The sequence below is a fragment of the Delphinus delphis genome, chromosome 3 (genome assembly GCF_949987515.2).
Source record: "Delphinus delphis chromosome 3, mDelDel1.2, whole genome shotgun sequence".
Lineage (NCBI taxonomy): Eukaryota > Metazoa > Chordata > Mammalia > Artiodactyla > Delphinidae > Delphinus > Delphinus delphis.
The window spans coordinates 20662352-20686176 of NC_082685.1; the positions used below are offsets into that span (position 1 = coordinate 20662352).

General features: G+C 46.9%; 1 protein-coding gene across 1 annotated transcript; it reads left to right on the plus strand.

The window, feature by feature from the left end:
* The first annotated feature begins 950 nt into the window (after nucleotides 1-950).
* On the plus strand, nucleotides 951-20621 carry LMAN2 (lectin, mannose binding 2). The gene is made up of 8 exons (XM_060008295.1): nucleotides 951-1336; nucleotides 1507-1625; nucleotides 14367-14484; nucleotides 15319-15398; nucleotides 15547-15708; nucleotides 15798-15912; nucleotides 18611-18730; nucleotides 19939-20621. Exons 1-8 carry the CDS (start codon nucleotides 1123-1125, stop codon nucleotides 20097-20099), a joined length of 1089 nt encoding a protein of 362 aa, XP_059864278.1. The 5' UTR covers nucleotides 951-1122; the 3' UTR covers nucleotides 20100-20621.
* Nucleotides 20622-23825: the final 3204 nt, after the last annotated feature.

A 23825-nucleotide genomic window follows, 5' to 3' on the forward strand; every position in this document is an offset into this window, starting at 1 on the left:
TCAGCACTTAATCCTGAAGAAATTCATTCATTCAACAGGACAACTTCTTAAAGGAGCAGGAAACCAACTGTCCCACCCTGTGATCTATAACAGGGGTCATTAATTCAAGCGTCTAGAAGGGCCAGGCAGGTGCTGTAAATTAGTGGCCAGAGTGGAGACTAGCTTAGAAAAGTAAGGCATTTTTAGCAGGGCAGCCCCATGAGCCTAGTGTGGTTGGGTCTTCCAATTTTTCCTGAGAAGCTGGAAACTTGGATTTTTAATTTGAATTTGTCTCCTAATTTAAAATATCGGTAAAGTCATTTACTGAAATAGCATCAGCAAGAGCTCTATTTGGCTGTGGGCCTCCAGTTTTCCACCTTTGCTCCACGGCCAGCTTTCCCGGACCTTTCCTGGACGCTTCCTGCTGCGCCAGGCAGGCACTACAATCGTTTGGATACGAATGGGCCCCAGCTATCACTGGGACGGGATTCGGGTCTGCTCCTCCTGCTGAAACCCAACTGGGCCTGAGGAACTGGGAATGCTGGACGCCATCAAGTAAAGGAATTCTGTTTCCAAAGGCGTGGAGCCAGAAATGGCTAAAAAGTCTCGCCCTAGTGAGTTCTATGCGGCGCGGGAGTTGGAATTCTAGTCTCCGCCTTCAATTTAGAACTCACTTCTGCTTGGACTGGGAAAGGTTACTCCAGGGACGCCACCAGTGGCCAGAGGCCAAGAGAGTTCTAGGCTTCGTCTTCCCAGCCCGCGCGAGCGGCCCATGAAAACTACAAGTTCCAGCATGCCCCACTTCACAGACGACCCTCGCGCTGCCCGCCGACACAAATCATCCCTCTGCTCCCCGTTGGCCCACAAGCCGAAAGTGCTGTTCCATGATTGGTTGCTGCTCTTGTCGCTCATAAGAACCCCCTGCTGAGGCTGGCTGACAGGTGCCTCGCAGCCGCCAAGGCACTCGACCAGGATGGGAGGCTGCTCAGCAAATACAGCCGCCGTCTTCACGGCAGCGAGGCTTTACTTTTGCTGGCAGTTCCCAGGTGACACTAGGGTTGGAGGGCTTCCGGCCGGAGGCTATTAGATGGAACACCCGGAAGGCGGAAGTCCTAAGACGGAAGTGGTCGAGAGGAACGGAGAATGGCGGCGGCGGCGGCGGTGGCGGCGGCAGGCTGGGCTTGGCGCTGGGGCTGGGGCCGGCGATGCCCGGGGAGGCCTGGGCTTCCCGGCCCCGGCCCTGGCCCCACTACACTTCTACTTTTTCTCCTGTTTCTGGGGCCGGTGGCTGCCGATATAACTGACGGCAACAGTGAACACCTCAAACGGGAGCATTCGCTTATCAAGCCCTACCACGGTGAGGCCTGGGGCGGGAATGAGTTCAGGGTGAGGGCGAGGCTGGATGGGGTTGGGGAAGGGGTGCTCTTTATCCTGGTCAGAGCAGTTATGTGGGTTCTCTGCCTCTGGCAAAGCGAGTCCTGGCCTGGCCTTTTACGCACCTGTCTGTGCCCGTGTCTCTGCCCACAGGGGTCGGTTCCAGCTCCACGCTCCTCTGGGACTTCCAAGGCAGCACAATGCTCACGAGCCAGTACGTGCGTCTGACCCCTGACGAGCGCAGCAAAGAGGGCTCTATCTGGAACCACCTGGTGAGTGGTTCCCAAGAGGCTAGGCAGAGCATTAAGTAAGCCACTGCAGTCAGCAGCCTAGACCTGAGCTTAGTTTGAATGCCGCCCTTCCCTCCTCCGTCCCCTTCCCCATCTTGGTCACACCCGCCAGTAATAACAGGTAATGACAATTGAAGTAACCATGTGTAAGGAGCTGTGCTTGACATTTCGTACACTCTTCTTACTTCGTTCCTTCAAAAGCCATGTGAAGTAACTGATGTTATCTCTGTTTCACTGACTAAGAAGCTAAGACTCAGAGTTGAAAGTGCCTTCCCCAAAATCACATAGCCAGTAAGTAGTGGGGCTGTCATCTGCCTGAACTGAACCCTCTCATTAGTGGGATAAGTGGAACGAGTGGGGTCTTCATTGGGTATTTTTTGTGTGTTAGGCACTGACTTCAACGTGCCTTATCGCACTTAATTCTCAAACAGACTGATGTAGATGGCTATCCTGAGTTTTTGCAGAGCTAACAGACAGCGAATGGCATAAACAACGTTTAAACTCTGATCTGTCTCATTTCCAAGCCCAGCAATTCATTTGCTACACTTGACCCAGCCTGGACAGTGGAGGAACCCCTTAGAAATACTTGCAGACTCAGTCCCCTTCCTTAGTGCTTGATTGAGGGTCTAGTCATCAGTGGACTCATGGGCAGTTTAGTTTCTGTGACCTTTGCTGTAGAGGTTAGGGAGCCTCAGGTGTCACTGGTGTGTCATATATAAGCAGTGGCCAAGATCAGCTGCTGCACAGACTCCACACCAAGGAAGGTCAGGAAAGGGGTGAAAGGGGAATAATTGGGGGCAGAATGTACTCCTTCCTCAGCCTGCCTGATCCCAACCGTTCCCATGGCCTAAGCTGTTGGCGAGTGTCCTAGTTTTCTTTGTTACTCTGCTCTTTGGTCCCTTCTGGATGACGTCCCCATTTAGTTCTGAGAGCCCACACTGTCCTTGTGTTGCCTCATCTGCCTGTTACCTCAGCTCCACCTCTCCTTCCAGCTAGGGGCATCTGGGGATACTTTGTTTAGCTTTCACTCTGATCCTCAGAGCCTGGGGTCTCCTGTGAAGGGACAAACATGCATTATGTCTGCACAGTCCGGCCTCTAGTGCCTGACATTTCCAGTCATTCGCTCTGTTAATTTTGTTCCAGCCTCTCTGGCTGCCTTCTTGCCTCAGGACCTTTGCACTTGTTACCTCTGTCTGGGACACTGTCTCCAGTCTCTTCATGCTTGCTTGGTTTCTTCTTATCTGTTAAGTCTCAGCTCGAGTGCCACCCACTCAGAGAGTACTTCATTAACTATTTCCCCCGGAGTCACATTCTGTCACATTTTTCTGTCATATAAATTTTTTAAAAAATTTTATTTTATATTAGAATATAGTTGATTTACAATGTTGTGTTAGTTTTAGGTGTACAGCAAAGTGATTCATTTATACATATACATATATACATTCTTTTTTCAGATTCTTTTCCCATAGAGGTTATTACAGAATATTAAGTAGAGTCCCCTGTGCTATACAGTAGGTCCTTGTTGTTTATTTTATATACAGTAGTGTGTATTTGTTAATCCCAAACTCCTAATTTATCCCTCCCCCACGTTTCCCCTTTGGTAACCATAAGCTTGTTTTCAAAGTCTGTGAGTCTGTTTCTGTTTTGTAAATAAGTTCATTTGTATCTTTTTTTTTTTTTTTTACATTTCACATAGAAGTGATATCATATGATGTTTGTCTTTCTCTGTCTGACTTACTTCACTTAGTGTGGTAATCTCTAGGTCTATCCATGTTGCTGCAAATGGCATTATTTCATTCTTTTTTATGGCTGAGTAATATTCCATTGTATATATGTACCACATTTTCTTTATCCATGTCAGTGGACATCTAGGTTGCTACCATGTCTTCACTATTTTAAATAGTGCTTCAGTGAACATTGGGGTGCATGTATCTTTTCAAATTAGAGTTTTGTCTGGGTATATGCCCAGTAGTGGGATTGCTGGATCATATGGTAGTTCTATTTTTAGTTTTTTAAGGAACCTGCATACTGTTCTCCATAGTGGTTGTACCAGTTTGCATTCCCACCAACAGTGTAGGAGAGTTTCCTTTTCTCCACACCCTCTCCAGCATTTATTGTTTATAGACTTTTTTTTTTAATAGTTATTTATTTGGTTGCGCTGGGTCTTTTAGTTGTGGCATGAGAACTGTTAGTTGCGGCATGCATGTGGGATCTAGTTCCCCTGACCAGTGATTGAATCTGGGCCCCCTGCATTGGGATCATGGAGTCTTAACCACTGCGCCACCAGGGAAGTCCCTGTAGACTTTCTGATGATGGCCATTCTGACTGGTGTGAGGTGATACCTCATTGTAGTTTTTTTTGTTTTTTTTTTATCCTTAGGTAGCTTTTTATTATATCATCATTCAAAGGAGCATATGATAAGAGAGCAGTGGTAAAAAGTGCCAAAGAAGATCAGGAGAGAGTTGACTTGTTGACTTCAGGCTGGGGTGAACATGGCTTCACAAAAGAGGTAGCCCTTGAGCAGAAGTAGGTTTCTTCTTTCTCGAGAAACCAGAACCCCTTTTGCTTTCTCCAACAAAACATCCATTCAGAATACTATTCTTTGCCAAAAGATAAAATTTTGAAGTCATCTGAGGCCATCAAGGAATTACATAACAAAAATCATGATAGGTTTCCAACTTTCTTCAACATGCAGGGTTATCTGCTCCTTCATGGAAGCTAGAATAGTGGTGGCTGTGGTCTCGGGTTCCATGCCTGGGCCAGTGGAGGCAGCTTCCTGATGGGTCTGTGGTTGCCTCTCCTCCACCAATGAGGCCTGCTCAGGAGCTGGCATTCTTCTTTCCAGGTTAGGCAGCGGCCGTTGTCACCCTGGGGATCAGGAACATCAGCTCCAGGGGTCGCCTCTGCGGCACCCCAAAAAATTTAAAGAGTGCCGCAGCCGAGCGGCTGCCTGCCTTTCCTTCTCCTACCTGCTCCCTACCCGGAAGTGGCTCTCCTCCCCAACCCCACCCCCGGCAGCGGTGGTGGCCAACTTGCCCCTCTACCCTTGCCCGTGGTGCCACCCCAGAGCCCCCTCTACTGCCCAGAGGCTGCTGCCACCCACCTAGCCGCCTGCCTGCCTGCTCAGCCACCCCCTCATTCTAGTGTTGATGTGCACTTCTCTAATAATCAGTGATGTTGAGCAGCTTTTCATGTGCATCTTGGCCATCTGTATGTCTTCTTTGGAGAATCGTCTATTTAGATCTTCTGCCCATTTTTTGATTGTATTGTTTGTTTTTGATATTGAGCTGCGTGATCTATTTGTATACTTTGGAGATTAATCCCTTGTCCATTGCTTTGTTTGCAAATGTTTTCTCCCATTCTGTGGATTGTCTTTTTGTTTTGTTTATGGTTTCCTTTGCTGTGCAAAAGCTTTTAAGTTTAATTAGGTCCCATGTATTTTCAGATAACTTTTTCTTTTGGCCTCACTGTGCGGCATGCAGGATGTTAGTTCCCCAACCAGGGATCGAACCCGGGCCTCCTGCAGTGGAAGCGTGGTGTCCCAGCCACTAGACCGCCAGGGAAGTCCCCATGTTTTCTGGTAACTTTTAAAAATTATAATGTAGCCTTATATTTTTCAAGGAAGTGAGTTCAGCATAACATTACAAAATTTTTTTTTTTAAATGAGGTACAAATAGTGCTGGAACTGCTAGAAATTGGTTCAGTCCCAAGTAACTTAATTATGGTTGGAGGTAGTTGGTGGTTGGCAGTGTCACAGGCTGAGAGAATTCTGTACTTGCCTTCATCAAGTTTTTCAGTCTGGAATATAATTGTGCTGTCTTTCTTCCCCCGCCTCCTGTTCAGTGGAATCTAAATATTGCAATTTGAGATCCACTCTTTTATTTATTTATTTATTTTTGGTATCTTTATTGGAGTATAATTGCTTTACAATGTTGTTAGTTGCTGCTGTATAAGAAAGTGAATCAGCTATATGTATACATATATCCCCATATCCCCTCCCTCTTGAGCCTCCCTCCCACCCTCCCTATCCCGCCCCCTAGGTTGTCACAAAGCACCGAGCTGGTCTCCCTGTGCTGGGCAGCAGCTTTCCATTAGCCGTCCATTTTACATGGTAGTGTATATATGTCAATGCTACTCTCTCACTTCCTCCCAGCTTCCCCTTCCCGCCCTGTGTCCTCAAGTCCATTCTCTACATCTGTGTCTTTATTCCTGCCCTGCCACTAGGTTCATCAGTACTGTTTTTTTAGATTCCGTATATATGTGTTAGCATACGGTATTTGTTTTTCTCTTTCTGACTTATTTCACTCTGTATGACAGACTCTAGGTCCATCCACCTCATTACAAATAACTCGATTTCGTTCCTTTTTATGGCTGAATAATATTCCATTGTATATATGTGCCACATCTTTATCCATTCATCTGTCAATGGACACTTAGATTGCTTCCGTGTCCTGACTACTGTAAATAGTGCTGCAATGAACATTGGGGTGCATATGTCTTTTTGAATTATGGTTTTCTCTGGGTATATGCCCAGTAGTGGGATTGCTGGGTCATGTGGTAATTCTATTTTTAGTTTGTTAAAGAACCTCCATACTGTTCTCCATAGTGGCTGTATAATTTACATTCCCACCAACAGTGCAGGAGGGTTCCCTTTTGAGATCCACTTGAATAAGCCCAAATTGTACATCATTTTTAAAAATTGAACTTGTATTTTCATTTCATTTCCCACACAGAATTTTAACTTAATGCAGTATATTTAATGCTTGAAAATTTTACTGATTAGCCTATCATGTACCTCTGCAAATAAAATAAGTGTAATAATTTAAGCTTTTAACCTTGTTGGGACCTTGAAATTAAGTTTTAATATTTTCTTTGGGATTATTATAATTATCATTGGTATACAATTGATCAAAAGAAATGCCTTACCCAATTACACAATTTTTGAATAATTATTACACAAAGTAAACATTTATTGAAATGCATCTCATCCAGCTGTCATCTCCCCACCCCTGTTTGGATGGATGTCATTGTCAGAATGAGAAGCTTTAGCGTGACTTCTGCTTTTTGTTCTTACCTGTGTGAATGCTGAGAACTTGTGTTTGCTTAAATAGTAGATGGAGATGCAGGGAGTTTTGTTATAGCAGGGTCACTCAGTGTTTTGAACTTCTTTGGTTTATAAACCCTAAATCATGTAGTGATCTTTCATCAAAAATTTTAACAATGTATCAGCTGACTGTTAGGTTAGCTCTGCCTTGATGTGGATAGACCTAGAGACTGTCATACAGAGTGAAGTAAGTCAGAAAGAGAAAAACAAATATCGTATAATATTGCTTATATGTGGAATCTAGAAAAATGGTACAGATGAACTTATTTGCAAAGCAGAAATAGAGTCACAGATGTAGAGAACAAACTTATGGGAGATTGGGATTGACATATATGCACTACTATAGATAATATAAAATAGATAACTAATGAGAACCTACTGTATAGCACAGGGAACTCTACTCCGTGGTCTATGGTGACCTAAATGGGAAGGAAATCCAAAAAAGAGTGGATATATGTATACGTATAATTGATTCACTTTGCTATACAGCAGAAACTAACACAACATTGTAAAGCAACTATACTCCAATTAAAAAAAAAAGGATTAGGTCTGCCTTTCACTTTATTGCAAGCCAAGACACAGAAACTACCTAACTGTAAAATGGTCTGTGACCGCCAATGATTGATTCTGATTTAGTTGGCCTGGGGGAGGGCCAGGGCATTAAGATTTCTGAGCTCCCCATGTGACTCAGCTGTGCGGCCAGGATGGAAAACCATGGCCATGTCATGTTCTGCCCTCAAAAGCAACTTCTACATCAGTTCTAGCCCGTACCTCATCTGCTTAAAATCCTTCTTTATATTGTCTGTATCACAGTATTCTGTCTGATGTTCTGCAGTCTTACCTGCAGTACACAGAGACTTTTTAAGGCCGGGATAGTCTTGGAGGTCTAGGTCTAGGTCTAGGTCTTCTAGGTCCTCAACTTCCATGTGTACTCTTTCCTGAAACTGATCTCCCTGCAAACATGCCAGGGACAGGAGGGGAGGTTTTCCTTTCCCACCTTCCAGTGCATCGTTGCCCTTCTCAGAGGCACACCTCCCACCAGCTTGGAGTCTTATTCTCAGTGCATTGTTCCCAGGCATAGAAAACTCCTGGGCACCAAAGAGCCCATTTGAAATCTTAGTTTCTAGGCTGACTTTTGTGTATGTGAGATATGTTTTTAAGTTTTTTCAAATACATGAGGGCTTTTCTAGTTATCTTTATTTTTTAAGTTATTGATACCTAGTTTAATTTCATCGTGGTCAAGGAACAGGTTCTGTGATTTCAATCCTTGGAGGTCTGTTGAGACTTGCAAATGGTCCTTCGAATGATCAGGATTTTGGGGAAACATTCCATGTGTGTTTCTGAAGGATGTGGATTCTTTACTGCTTGAGTGAAATGTGCCATTTAGATCCTTAGGTCATGTTTGCTGATTGGGTTCAAATCTCTATCTTTCTGACATTTTTGCTTGTTTTTATCAGTTATTAGGAGAGGTGTATTAAAATGCCTGTGTATGGATTTGTCTTTATCTTTGTAGTCTGTCAGTTTCTGCTTTATATATTTTGAGACCAAAATTTTCCTGAAAAATGGAGTCTTTTGTTCTTAAGAAGAGTCCCCTTCTAAACTTTGTTATTGGCATAGCTGCACAAGCTTGCTTTTGCTTAGTTTTTGCATGCAATATCTTTTTCTATCCTTTTCTTTTTCCCACTTCCTTATGTTTTAGAGTTGTCTCCTGTAAACAGCATAAAATTAGGCTTTTGGACAGTTATTCATTTATTTTTATTGTGGTAAAATACAATAACATAAAATTTACCATTTAACCTTTTATTGTTTTTTACTTTTAAATACTTTAATATTTTAAACCATTGTCTTCAGTACGATACTCAATGGCATTGGGACAGTTTTTTTAAATGTAATGGTCACCACAAAGGATGCAAGAATATACAATGGCGAAAAGACAGTCTCTTCAGCAAGTGGTGTTGGGAAAGTTAGACAGCTGCAGTACAGCTGCAATCAATGAAGTTAGAACACACCCTCACACCATGTGCAAAAATAAACTCAAAATGGCTTAAAGACTTAAATATAAGACATGACACCATAAAATTCCTAGAAGAGAACATAGGCAAAACATTCTCTGACATAAATCCTACCAATATTTCCTTAGGTCAGTCTCCCAAGGCAATAGAACTAAAAGCAAAAATAAACAGATGGGACCTGGTCAAACTTATAAGCTTTTGCACAGCAAAGGAAACCATAAACAAAATGAAAAGAAACCTATGGACTGGGAGAAAGTATTTGCAAATGATGCGACCGACAAGGGCTTAATTTCCAAAATATACAAACAGCTCATACAATTCCATAACAAAAAAAAAACCCAACCCAATCAAAAAATGAGCAGAGGGCTTCCCTGGTGGCGCAGTGATTGAGAGTCCACCTGCCAATGTAGGGGACGTGGGTTTGTGCCCCGGTCTGGGAAGATCCCACATGCCACGGAGTGGCTAGGCCTGTGAGCCGTGGCCGCTGAGCCTGCGCGTCCAGAGCCTGTGCTCCACAACGGGAGAGGCCGCAACAGTGAGAGGCCTGCGTACCGCGAAAAAAAAAAAGAGCAGAAAACCTAAATAGACATTTCTCCAAAGAAGACATACAGATGGCCAATAGGCACATGAAAAGATGCTCATCATCTCTGATTATTAGAGAAATGCAAATCAAAACTGCAGTGAGGTACCACCTCACACCGGTCAGAATGGCCATCATTAAAAAGTCTACAAATAATAAATGCTGGAGAGGGTGTGGAGAAAAGGGAACCCTCTTACACTGTTGGTGGGCATGTAAATTGGTGCAGCCAGTATAGAGATTCCTCAAAAAACTAAAAATAGATTTTCCATGTGATCTGGCAATCCCATTCCTGGGCATATATCCAGATAAAACTCTAATTTGAAAAGATACATGCACTCCAGTGTTCATTGCAGTACTATTTACAATAGCCAAGAGACAGAAACAACCTAAATGTCCATCGACAGATGAATGGATAAGGATGTGGATATAGAATGGAATATTACTCAGCTACAAAAAAGAAGGAAGTAATGCCATTTGCAGCAACATGGATGGACCTAGAGATGATCATACTAAGTGAAGCAAGTCAGACAGAGAAAAACAAATACATCAATTATATGTAGAATCTAAAATATGACACAAATGAACATATTTATGAAACAGAAAGAGACTCACCGATATAGAGAACAGACTTGTGGTTGCCAAGGGGGAAGAGGGTGGGGGAGGGAAGGATTGGGAGTTTGGGATTAGCAGATGCAAACTATTATATATAGGATGGATAAATGACAAAGTCCTACTGTACAGCACAGGGAACTATATTTAATATCCTATGATAACCCATAATGGAAAATAATATGAAAAAGAATATATATATCTGTATAACTGAGTCACTTTGCTGGACAGCAGAAATTAACATTGTAAATCAATCTTCAATATTTAAAAAAATGTAAATACTGTAAAAAATGTAAATACTTTGATTACTGTAAATATGTATCTGCATGAAAAAGAAAATAAAATTTCTCAAAATATTTTTATTGTAACATAGAATGACATAAAAGTTACCATCTTAACCACTTTTCTTTTTATAATTTAAAAAAATTTATTTATTTATTTTTGGCGGCATTGGGTCGTTGTTGCTGTGCAGGGCTTTCTCGGCGAGCAGGGGCTACTCTTCATTGTGGTGCGCAGGTTTCTCATTGCCGTGGCTTCTCTTGTGGTGCACAGGCTCTAGGCATGTGGGCTTCAGTAGTTGTAGTGTGCAGGCTTCAGTAGTTACAGCTCGCGGGCTTCAGTATTTGTGGCACGCAGCCTCAGTAGTTGTGGCTCACGGGCTCTAGAGCTCAGGCTCAGTAGTTGTGGTGCACGGGCTTAGTTGCTCCGCAGTATGTGGGATCTTCCCGGACCAGGGCTTGAACCTGTGTCCCCTGCATTGGCAGACGGATTCTTAACCACTGCGCCACCAGGGAAGTCCCTTAACCGCTTTCAAGTGTACAGTTTAGTGACATTAAGTACATTGACCTTGTTGTGCAACCATCACCACCATCTATCTCCAGAACTTTTTCATCATCCCAAACTGAAACTGTACTCATTAAACACTAACTCCCCGTTCCCTGCCTCCCCACAGCCCCTGGTAACCACTATTCTACTTTCTGTTTCTGAATTTGACTCTTCTAGGTATCTCACATAAATGGAATCATAATATATTTGTCTATATCTGGCTTATTTCACTTAGCATAATATCTGCAAGGTTCATCCATGTTGTAGCATGTGTTAGTACTTCATTCCTTTTTATGGCTAAATAACATTGTGTGTGTGTGTGTGCGCGCACGCGCGCGCGCGCGCGCGCGCACACCACATTTTGTTTATCCATTCATCTGTTGGTGGACACTGGGTGGTTTCCACCTTTTGGCTATTGTGAACAGTGTTGCTATGTACATGGGTGGACGTAGATGGTTGTTTTCACTTTTTTTTTGGTAAATAACTAGGAAATGGAATTGCTGGGTCATATGGTAACTCTTTGTTTAACTTTTTGAGGACCACCAAACTGTTTTCCATAGCAACCACACCATTTTACATTCTCACCAGCAGTGCATCAGGGTTCCAATTTCTCCACATCTTTACAATACTTATTTTCCTTTTTTAAAAAAAATTTATTTATTTATTTATTTTTGGCTGTGTTGGGTCTTCGTTTTTGTGCGAGGGCTTTCTCTAGTTGCGGCAAGCAGAGGCCACTCTTCATCGCGGTGCGCGGGCCTCTCACTGTCGCGGCCTCTCTTTTTGTGGAGCACAGGCTCCAGACGCACAGGCTTAGCAGTTGTGGCTCACGGGCCCATTTGCCCTGTGGCATGTGGGATCCTCCCAGACCAGGTCTCGAACCTGCGTCCCCTCCATTGGCAGGCAGACTCTCAACCACTGCGCCACCCCCTGATTTAGTGAATGGTCAGACTGAAGTCTCAGTCTGACCCTTTCCAGTTTTTTGATGATACCCATCTGAATGGGTGTAGAGTGGTATCTTGTGGTTTTGATTTGCATTTCTCTAATGACTAATGATGTTGAGCATCTTTTCATGTGCTTATTAGCCATTTGTATATATTCTTCTATGAAAAAATGTGTATCCAAGTCCTTTGCCCATTTTTGAATTGGGTTTTTTGTTGAGTTTCAGGAGTTTTCTATATATTCTGGACATTATATATGATTTGGAAATATATTCTCTCAGTCTGTGGATTGTCTTTTCATTCTCTTCCTGTTCTTTGACGTGTAAAAGGTTTTAATTTTGATGAAGTCCAATTTGATTTTTTTGTTGTCTGTGCTTTGGTGTAATATCTAGAAAATTATTGCTAAATCTGGTGTTGTGAAGATTTTCCCCCATTGTTTTTTCTAAAGAGTTTTGTAGATTTAGCTCTTAAGTTTAAGTCTTTGATCTGTTATTTATTTTTAAAATTAAACTTTTTATTTTGAGATAATTGTAGATTCACATGCAGTTGTAAGAAAAAATACAGAGATTAAGATAAGTCATGGGGATGTAATGTACAGCACAGGGAATGTGGTCAGTAATATTACAGTAACTTTCTATGGTGACAGATAGTTACTAGACTTATTGTGGTGATCAATTCGTAATGTATATAAATATCAATCCCTGTGTGGTGCACATGAAACTAATATTGTATATGAACTGTACTTCATTAAAAAAAAGAAGAAGGAAAAATAATACAGGGAGATCATGTGTACCCTTACCAGCATTTAGTCTATCTACATTTAGTAAGATTACTGATACGTTTATTTGGGTTTAATCTGCCATCTTACTATTCACTTTCTGTTTGTACTGACTGTTCTCTGTTCATTCTTCTCTTGGGTCTTGGCTTCTTTTGGGTTGGCTAATTTTTATTACACTTTTCCTCTTCTATTAGGTTGAAAGTTCTGTGCTTATTTCCCAATATTTTAATGGTTTCTCTGGAGTTTAAAGCACACATGTTTTACCAAAGTCTAATGATAACGCGTACTTCTAACTCCTTCCAGGACAATGCAAGGCTTTTAGAGCACTTTAACTCTTTTTACCCCGTTGTTATTAATCTTTCTGTTTTAAATCACACAAAGCATTATTGTTTTATGCAGTCAAATATTTATTTAGATTTTTAGTCTCATATCTACTTTAGTCATTGTTCTTCATTCCTTCGTGAATCTCTGACTTTACGTCTGGATCCGGATCACTTTTCTTCTCCCTGAAGAATGAAAGATAACTTTTTTCTTTTTTTTAATGAATTTATTTATTTATTTTTGGCTGCATTGGGTCTTTGTTGCTGTGTGCGGGCTTTCTTTAGTTACGGGCGAGCGGGGGCTACTCTTTGTTGCAGTGCGCAGGCTTCTCATTGCGGTGGCTTCTCTTGTTGCGGAGCACGGGCTAGGTGCGTGGACTTCAGTAGTTGTGGCTCACGGGCTCAGTGGTTGTGGCTTGTGGGCTCTAGAGCACAGGCTCAGTAGTTGTGGCGCACAGGCTTAGTTGCTCCGTGACACGTGGGATCTTCCCGGACCAGGGCTTGAACCCGTGTCCCCTGCATTGGCAGGCGGATTCTTAACCACTGCGCCACCAGGGAAGCCCCTGTGTTTGCAAGATTTTTTTTGCTGAAATGTGAGGCTTGGGTGCGTCTGTTTAGTCTAATTTCAGGGATTGTGAGGACTCATAGCTGAGCTACAATCCCTGGGAGGCCTTTCTCATTCATTCTTACTTTTCAGTTGCAGTTTTTGTCGTCTCAGTCCAAAGCAAGACTGGTTCACCAGGCCTTCCATCGCCTCAGCAGGTCTTGGACTTAGATTCCGTGCCCATATGTCCTTGAGACCTGGTTCTTATCACCTCACAGTTGCCCCCTCCAGAATCTTCAGGGTCTCCCAGAGCCAATGAACTGTCAAGAACTGGGAGGGCTGACTTCACACTGTGTCAGGCTGTAGTGCAGGTGCCTGCAAACCCTTTGTTCTGAGGGGCCAGGTCTCCTCACCTGGGCTCCTGGTGCCCAGGCCCAGAACAGTGAATCTGGTAAATCAGTGATGCACAAGCCAGATCACCCACAATGGGACATAGGGTTTTTATTTTTCATTTGAGTTTTTTCTAATTACAGAAGTAATATGTTCAATACAGAAGATTCAGACATAGAAAGTAGACATTCCCCTCCCAGAGTTAGCTTTCATTAATGTTGGTTCATATTTCTTTCAGTTCCTTCTTTCTCTACACATATGCTAATTTCTTTTTCAAAAATGAGCGCATAGTGCTGATACTGTTTTGCAACTTATCTTTCCTCTTTTAGTATCTTTAATATCTTGATCTTGAACTGTAAGTGCTTATGGAACTCCCTCATTCTGTTAAAAAGCTGCCTCAGCAGCCTTGGGATACTCTGTGGCCTCCCACTCCCGACCTGGGAGGCCCAGCAGCCCCTTTCTCCCTGCTGAGAATGCTGGGGGGTCTGTTGGTCAGTGACACTCATGACCCTGCTGCCTGGCCCTGTTCTGAGTGTCATCTCGGTGCAGGGTCTGTGCCCGGTCACCTCCATCTGGCAGACAAGCTGGGGAGCTCTGAACAGCCCTCTCTGCTCTCCCTCTAGCCTTGCTTCCTCAAGGACTGGGAGATGCACGTTCACTTCAAAGTCCATGGCGCAGGGAAGAAGAATCTCCATGGTGATGGCATTGCCTTGTGGTATACCCGGGACCGCCTGGTGCCAGGTAGGGTGGCGCTCGCACAGGTGGGACCTGTGCATCTGTGGCCAAGGATCCTCCACTCTGCACCCCTTGTTAGGGCGCTGCTGCTCCTCTTTGAGGAAACCTGGGACCTGGGGGCAACTGAAGGGAGCGTCCTTTTAGAAGATGACCCTGTGGCTCAACTCTGTGCCCCATTGTGGCCTGGTGTTCTACACCAGCTAATAATGGTTTTACCATTCTACCATTTTATTTTATTTTATTTTATTTTATTTATTTATTTAGGCTGTGCCAGGTCTTAGTTGCAGCACGGGGGATCTTTAGTTGCAGCATGTAGACTTCTTAGTTGTGGCATGCATGCAGGTTCTAGTTCCCCAACCAGGGATCGAACCTGGGCCCCCTGCATTGAGAGCACGGAGTCTTACCCACTGGACCACCAGGGAAGTCCCTCTACCATTTTAAAAAGGATAAAACAAGGAAGACTGTGTGACAGAGACCATCTGTAGCCCACAAAGCCTAAAATGTTTGCTGTCTGGCCTTGGACAGAAGGGTTAAGGGATGGTTCTTACTGTAATGGCCACCTGTTTTTCACAGGTTGGGTATCCCCTTGTCACCTGACACCTCAGAGCACATAGGCAGGTGCTGTTCCTTCACAGTTCAGGCTTCAAACTTGAGTCCTCTCTGCCACACCCCTGAGACCACCCTCCAGTCCCCCACCCCACCCCCACTTAAAGATCCCTTCTCTTTCCTGGGAGAATGACCACAGATTAACCCACCCATGCTGGCATTACTTTGTCCTTCAGGTATCCATGGGACAACTCCAGTTTCTCCCGTTACAGGAGCATCTCCTTCTAATTCCAGGGCCTGTGTTTGGAAGCAAAGACAACTTCCATGGCTTAGCCATCTTCCTGGACACGTATCCCAATGATGAGACCACAGAGGTAGGCCCCTGCTCTCCTGCAGAGCAGAACGGGACTTCTCCCTGGTCCCTGCATGAGAGGAGCCTCCAGGGATCAGGGTGGTGGGTGCCCTGCGGCCTCCCACGGGCTGGGCTGGGCTGGCCTCAGAGTAACCCGTGTCTTGTTTCAGCGTGTGTTTCCGTACATCTCCGTGATGGTGAACAATGGCTCCCTGTCCTACGACCACAGCAAGGATGGCCGCTGGACCGAGCTGGCAGGCTGCACGGCTGACTTCCGCAACCGCGATCACGACACCTTCCTGGCCGTGCGCTACTCCCGGGGTCGCCTGACGGTGAGCGGGCGGGAGGGGCGGCTCTGGGGGGTCTCGGGAAGGTGGGCAGGCCGGCCCCAGGCTGCCCTTGACCTGCTGGTCGGCCGCAGGTGATGACTGACCTGGAGGACAAGAACGAGTGGAAGAACTGCATTGACATCACGGGCGTGCGCCTGCCCACTGGCTACTACTTTGGAGCCTCAGCCGGCACCGGCGACCTGTCTGGTGAGTGTGTGGGCTGAGCGAGGTGTGAAGTCTCAGTCTGACCTTCCCTGGTACTTTGGGAGCTTGTGACACAGCCAGTCCCTTTCCTTCTGACCTTCCTTCATTTGATTCCACGCTTGCCTGGTTTTCTTCCTCCTTTTCCCATATCCATGAGCAGTCCCTCACCGCCATCTCTCTCTGTCCTCTAGGGGCTGGGGTGCTTTGAATCTGGATGCAGTGGACCCCCAGATTTCCATCTCCAGACCTGTGTCACCAGCATCCTGCTCAGCATCTCCGCCTGGTGCCAAGCAGGCCTCTCAGCCTTCACACACCCACAGCCAGAGATAGAAACGAACCTCTGTCCTTGTAGTTGCTCAGGTCAAAACACCTTGGTATCATTCTGGTCTCTGCATTTTCTCTCACACGTCACCTCTCATCCGTTGGCTGGTCCTGCTGGCTTTGTCTTCACCCTGCCTCAGACCACTTTTCTCCCTTCCTCTACTGCTGGCACGTCCGGGCCACCATCCTCCCTCACTCGGACAACCACAGGAGCTTCCCGGGGGTCCCTCTTCCCACGCCAGCCCCAACAGTTTCTCCCAGCACAGCAGCAGAGCTGCTCCTCCCACCTCCCTCCCAGCGGCACACTGCCAAGCCTGTGTGCCGCCTTCCCACCCCCTTCCCTCTGGCTCATCCTCCCTGCTCCCTGGTGACACTGCCCCTAGCCGCTCTTCAGACCCACCCCTGCCCTCCTGCCTTGGGCCTTTGTGCTTGCATCTCTCCCTTGGCTTCTCCAGGTCTTGCCCAGATGTCACTTCCTCAGTGGGACTGTCCCTGATTCCCTCATTTAAAGTCGCATACACACATCCCAGTCCCCTGCACACTTCCCATCACCTTTCCTAGCTTTATTTTTCTTCATAGCACTTAACCATCCTGGAATCTGCCATGTAATTTATTTCATTATCTGTGTCCCCCTCACTGAATTGTAAGCTCCACAGAGTCAGGGCTCTGTCTTGTTTGGCCCACGGTGCATGCTGTAAGCATTGGGATGCTGCCTGCCTACACAGGCCTCTTGGGGCCACCAGGCCTGGGTGGCACTTGATGGTGGCCTTTGGCCTTGGTCCTTAGTCCCTTCTCAAGGCCCTTGGGAGGCACCAAGCCTGGGGCTGGCTCCTGCCTACCAGAGCTAGGAAGCAGTGTGGAGAACTAGTCAGAGGCTTGTTTATTGTCAGGACAGATGTTTCCAGGGCCTGTGAGCCAGCACCGTTCAGGAGCCTGCCCTTCACCGTGCAAATACCTGGGTCCACCCTGTCCCAGTGTCTATTTTGCGGGGCGGAGGGGGGGGTTTGTTTTAAAGTTTTTAATGTGGAAATTCCACTAAATACCCATAAGAGGGGAGGTGGTCTAATAAGCCCCTTGTTGCTGTTAACCAGCTTCAGTAATTACCAGCTCATGGCCCGTCTTGTTCCATCTGTGGATTCACTACAGCCCTCCTCTGGGTTACTTGGAATTCCATCTGACAGTGTTTCAGCAGGTGTCATGAGAAGGTTCTGGGAACAGAGCCAGATCTGTGGCAGGTGGATATTCTCTAAGGTTGTTTAGAGAGGCCCCGGGAAGGGCAATGGAGGGAGCCATGCACACAGTAGTGTCCGACCATTAGTTGGAGGGTTGTGCACGCCAGCCTCCCGTCAGGCATCGCATGCATAAAGGCACGTGGTGTGTTCTTAGATAGGTAGCCGTCTCTTTCCCATTTTATACACCTGGGACCATTGGGCATTTGGGAGTTGAAGGGATCTTGTCAAGTTCATGCACCCAGGGAACGGCAGAGCTCAGATGGGACCTACCTGATGCCTGACTCCAGAGTCCATGCTTGTCCCTGGGCTTCCAGGGGCTGTGCATACTGGTGTCAGGTATGGCTGGGCTCTGCCCAATCCGGCCACGGGGGTCCTTGCTCTTTAGGCTCTCCCTTTTCTGGACCTTTCCTCAAATTCTAGTCAGTTAGCTGAGCTGATAGCTGGAGTCAGGTCCTTGACCGGGACCCTTGTCTTGGTTCGGAGCCTCAACCTCCCCATCTCAAAAATGGGTTGATCAGTTATTGTCAGTGTCATTTAGAGGTTCTCTCCTGCCCATACTAGTTGGACCCAGGCCTTTCTCAAGTCTCCTCAGGTACAGTCGCTTGACTGTGTGTCTGGCTGAGCTTTCAGCTGGCTGCCAAGTCGTTTGTCCGCATTCTGTATTTGGGTCTCTGTGACAGGAATGTCTGGGGGCTGCCTGCCCTTGGGAGGATCAGGCTTCTCAACCAGTCATAGAACAATGTGTGGGTCCTTATCTGGTTCTGTTTTCAAAGACATACTATCTGCAAGCAATACGCCTGTGCCTTGTCTGTACTTTCTCATTTATATGCCTTGATAACCATGCAAGATGGAGATTACCACCTGCATTTACAAATGAGGAAACTGAGCCTCAAAGAGGACAGCAGAGCCAGGATTAGACCCAATGATTTTGATTGTAAAACTCCTACTTTTTCCTGTCTGCTCTGCCTCCTTCCAGGTTTCTTGTTGCTGAGTTCTGGAGGTGTTCCAGCCCCTGGAATGCTGCCTGCTGGGGGCTACTGGGTTCTCCCCAGGGAACCTGGCCACTTTATGTGGTGGTGGGGGTGGTCGTTGGGCCACGTGCGCCGAAGCGTCTTCAGGCCCCTTAGAAGCTAACTCTCATCCTGCAGACAATCATGACATCATCTCCATGAAGCTGTTCCAGCTGATGGTGGAGCACACGCCTGACGAGGAGAACATTGACTGGACCAAGATCGAGCCCAGCGTCAACTTGCTCAAGTCGCCCAAAGGTATGCACTTGCAACCCCTCCCGGTGGGGCCTGGGCCGGCTCGGGCAAGTGCCCGGGGTCCATCTGCCCTTCCCTGGTCCAGCCAGGCCCTTGGATCAGCAAATAGTGCTCATGAGCAGGTGTGTGGGCACCTGGTGTCTGCATCCTCCTGCACTCAGTGCTGGGATAACGGCCAGTGAAGCCAGAGGGGCTGTTTGTTGTTGTGGGTGGTGCGTGGGGCACTCTGATACCTCAGTGCGCGGCCTCAGTGAACAGCGTGGAAGTAGGTCCTGTGACTGCTGGGAGAGCTGATCCTCAGGTTTCCTCAGCTAGAAAGAGGTAAAAAGGCAAGATGTGAACTTGAGTTTTGGCAAAACCCCAAGCCTGAGTTCTTCCCAGAGTACTAGTCAGCCACCACTTCGTCCTCATGGAGCAAGGGTTCTCGTGCGGGAAGTGAGGCCCCTGTGTGTGTGTGGCGAAATCTATCCCAGGGGCTCCAAAGTTGTGCATGTGGGCCCAGCGGGTGATAGAGCACCAGTGGAACCCAACATTTTATGTGACATCTCACTTTTCTAAGATTCAAGTTGCTTTTAAATGTTTTGGGGGCCAAACAAATCCTGCCATAGACCAGTTTTGCGACCTTTGGTTGAAGGCTTTCTGCTGCCGAGGGTTTTCGGACACATCATCTGCTCTAGCCCACCCAGCAACCCCATGCAGCTGGCCAAGCAGGGGTTAACTCGTTTTCAGTTGGGTGGACCCATTGGGGTAGAGGGTCAAAGCAGAAGGATGGGGGTTGGGGGTCGGGGCCCTGGGAGAAACCGAACGCATCCAGATGTGATTGAGGGCAGCCTGTGGCCAGGGCTGTGTTTCTTCAGATGGGGACCTCAGACCACTGCATTGGGCTGGGAGTGGGCTTGTGAAAGCAGGTCCTGGGCCCGTCTCAGGCAGACTCAGGCTGTCAAGGAGACCCCAGGAGTCCAGTGTTCACCAGTTTCTTGTAGCAGAAAGCACCTCAGCCTGGATCCCTGGGAGCCTTGATCCCTGGGAACCTTGGTCCCAGTGAGGTTGGACAATCTCTGTGCATGCCCCTGCCCCTCACTGGTGCGGTGTGAGCAGGCCACAGCTGACGCCTCTAGGGTGGGTGTGGGGGCCTAAACGGGCTGTCGCCCTGCTCCCCCATCTCCTGGGAGCCTGTCCGGCCTCTCATTCCCCCCTCTCTCCTCCCTCAGACAACGTGGACGACCCGACGGGGAACTTCCGCAGCGGGCCCCTGACGGGGTGGCGGGTGTTCCTGCTGCTGCTCTGCGCCCTCCTGGGCATCATCGTGTGTGCTGTGGTGGGGGCCGTGGTGTTTCAGAAGAGGCAGGAGCGGAACAAGCGTTTCTACTGAGCAGCGGGCGCTCGATTTGGGGAAGGGCCCTGGCGCTAATGTGAACTTTTTTTTTTAACTAGGATTATAAAAGAAAAATAAGATGACCTTATTTCTTAACCATTTCAAAGAAATAATTAAAGAAGTATTTTCGTACATTTTGCTTCTTGCCCAGTGGGGACAGGCTTCAGGGCTGGGGAAAAGGGTTTGACATCCCCACAGCTGGGTGCAGAGGCCCTTGCCCTATGCCAGCCTCTCAGGAGCAGGAGGTCTGTGCCTGGTGCTGGGTCGAGACACCCGCAGGTGGCTGTTGAACACTGGAGGCCCCCAGACCACACTGGGGTGGGCATCTGAGGACATGAGCAGTGATCTTGTTCTGTGCTGTGTGGTGTGTGTGACAGAAGAGGAGGCCAGCTGGGGAGCCTGGGCCTTCCTGTTCACCCTCTGAGCTTCTTTCCAAGGCAGACCCTTGTGGGAGGCTGGAGGAGCAGTTTGGTGGGGCCCATAGTGTGACGGTTTGCTAAATAAAGTGAAATAACCAACCTCAGCTGTGTGGCTGTCCTAAGAGACTTGCTTTTCTTTTCTTCAAATGACATCCAGCTGGCCACGCTTTACAGCTCCTAGCCTCGTCCCCTCAGGCCTGCGGCACAGCCCCAGGAGGCAGGTGCTGTGGTCCCCATTTCCCAGGTAGGGAATCACAGCTCTTGCAGGTCAAGCAAAACGTGCCCAGTGTCACACAGCTGGTGGCGTCATGGGCGCGGGGCCTGCACCATCTCCATGTTCCCTGGGCCTCTGTGTGAAAGGATCCGGTGAGGTGAAGATGTGGTTCCCATGTGGTGGGTGCGACCTCCACCCAAGGGAACTCTAGGGGCTCCGGATGATCTGGAAGGGATTGTGGGTGCAGGAGGGCAGGTTGGGGTCAGCAGTGGTGTTCCCACTGGTGCCATGAAGGGTCAAAGGCGGTTCAGGGAGTGAAGAAAGCCCACAGCGGAAAGTGCCATGTGTGGCAGCTTCTGAGGCTCTCCCCGCGGTGCAGCTGGCTGCTGCGTCCAGTCCTCCCCTGACCCCCTGCCCACCATGGGACAGGGCCTCCATCCAGTCCAGCATCTTCCCACTCACAGTTAAGCAACATTTCAGCCATCACTAACTTCTTGATCACGTTCCTTCTCCACAAAAAGAGTCATGGGATGGCCAATAAATTGAGAGTTTCTTTTTTTTTTGGCTGTGCCCTGAGACATGTAGGCATGTAGGATCTTAGTTCCCTGACCAGGGATCGAACCTGTGCCCCCTACAGTGGACGTGTGAAGTCTTAACCACTGGACCACCAGGGAAGTCCCTGAGAGTGTTTCTTCATGATCTCCTTTATTCTTCTTTCCTCCAAGGACTTGGTTTGGTCTTCTTTCAGATACAGAATAATCTTTCTTCTACAGCCCATAGGTTTGCCTGTGTCAGTTCTAACCAGATGGTCCTTCTACAGAAGGCTCTAGGCATACTGCTCAATGTGTTTGGTGATAAAGACCACTTTCAGCAACCAAATAGGCAGAATAAAACTTGACACCAAACTGGTCAGTCACAGGGAGGCTTCGCACCAGCCTAAAAAGCCTCCATGAATGCTTTGGTCCCAGACTTGGTGATAGCACCAAGGATATTGATCAAATCATCCTTGGTCATTCCTATTTTGGTACCCACAATAGTGAGGGTTTGATCTTACTTGTCTGGAGTGAGATTAATGTGCAGCTGTTTCCCAGAGTCTAGTTTACTGGGATCTGTCAAGCTTTCATATCATGATTTTGTCCAGAGCATCTGATGAATTTGAAATAAGCTCCCTCAGAAAGAGCTCTATTCGAGTAGAAAGTATTGATGCTCAGTAACATCAACTGGGCAATTTCTGCCTGAAAGGCAAACGTCTCAACCTCCTCCTCCGTCTTGGATCTGGGTTTTCTTAAGCGTCTTGGCTGAAGAACCACACGGGCTCTGCATCGACACAATGCCAGGACACAGAAGCAATTGAGCCTCCATCTTAAAGCAAGTGCAAACCCTTGCTCCCCGTTTCGGCCAGGCTTTTTGTAATTGACGTTATCAGTTAGATTTTCGTTGTGAAATAGATCGTGTGGAAGTAGATGAGGTGAAGGGTAAGAACTTATTTTCTCCTCGATCTTTCAGGCTCACTCCCAGAGCTCTTCTCTGATCTACTATTAACTGTCTCCTGTCCCTCTCGATGTTTCCTGCGCATACACAGGTTAGGTGTTGAGAGATTGTTCACAAGTTTGACCAGGAGGTCTGAGCTGCCTTTCCTTTCCCTCACATGGGTCTGGGAGCTTGCTAATGAAGCCATAAGAGTAAACATGATCCTCATTAAAATATTTTATTGAGCACTTTCCTCAAAACAGTTTACCCTCTTGAAAAGTAGCTAACGTGGAGTGCTTACTATGTGCCAAGTGTGGTTCTAAGCGGTTGTTGTGGATTAACTCACTTCACTCCATGCCATTTACTCACGTGGAGGCAGAGAATCCTCTAGGGAGGGTGGCTCCGCCTCACCGAGCATCTCCCTCCTGGAGGGGAGCGCTGTGTCCACACTGATACACGTGGCCGAGACCTGGAGCTTGGAACCCTCCGTGGCCTCAGCAGCCATGTCATCAGGACCACACTCACCATACTTGATCTCCCCTGAATTTCTGAAATAGGCAAGTTGGCATCTGGTACTATATGGTTCTCACCCTTGACTGTGTGTTAAAGTCACCTGCAGAATGAAAGCGAGCCTGCCTCATTCTCCAGCTCTGGTTTAAGAAGTTGGTGGCCCGGGCAAAGGCAGTTTTACAGTTTTAAAAGCACCCCCACTCCCGCCCGAGGGTTCTCATGAGTATCCAGGCTTGAGAACCAGCAGGTGTTAAGGTACTGATTTGAAGGCAGAGGTTAAAGTGATGGTGCTGGTCTGTGCTTGACTCAGGGGCTTGTTTGCATCCCTTTCAAAGTTCACACCCAGAGGTGCTTCCTCAGAAGATTAGTTGGTTAGATGTGTGTTCTTAATCTGTCTTTTCACACATATGGGATCATGATGCTGTAACCTACATTTTTCCCAAGTGTGTTTAAAAATTGAATTATTTGATCGTTTGAAAGTTACATATAAATTTATATCCCTGGAGCTGCTGTGCAGTATGGGAAAAAACATTGCCGACATGCTTGCATACCTCTTTGTCCCCTGCCTTAAACCTGTGTCCTTCCCCCCAGAGGTGACTGCCCCTGGTTCTGACTTTTTATGTGCTTCTGAAAAATTCTACCATGGAAGTATGTATACCTAAGTACATAGTATTATTTTGCATTTTTAAAAATTATAAATGGCACACAGATGTATTCCTCAAAGTTTATTTATTTATTTATTTTTGGCCGCACAGCACGGTTTGTGGGATCTTAGTTCCCCAACCAGAGACTGAACCCTCGCCCTCAACAGTGAAAGCACAGGCTCCTAACCACTGGACCGCCAGGGAATTCCCTTCCTCAGCATTTAAAATTCAGCATTGTTTGTGAGCCTTTGGACCTCATGTAGCTCAAGATGTGGCCTGAGCAGACTCTAGTTCTCCATTCTGCACTGTTGGACATTTAGGCAGTTTCCAGGTTTTTCCCTTAGAGCGCTGCTCTAAACATTTGTGAGCAGTCTTTACGCACAAGTGTGCAGGAGCTACTGTTGTAACCCATGTGCGTTTCAGTTTTACTACAGGTCAGGGTGCTCTCCAAAGGGGGTTGCATCCA

Excerpts from the sequence above, each read along its gene's own strand:
- LMAN2 (XM_060008295.1), top strand. The coding sequence starts at position 1,123 with ATGGCGGCGGCGGCGGCGGTGGCGGCGGCAGGCTGGGCTTGGCGCTGG. Across the intron at positions 1,626-14,366 it reads GCTCTATCTGGAACCACCTG|CCTTGCTTCCTCAAGGACTG; the intron begins GTGAGTGGTTCC and ends CTCTCCCTCTAG. Across the intron at positions 18,731-19,938 it reads CTTGCTCAAGTCGCCCAAAG|ACAACGTGGACGACCCGACG; the intron begins GTATGCACTTGC and ends CTCCTCCCTCAG.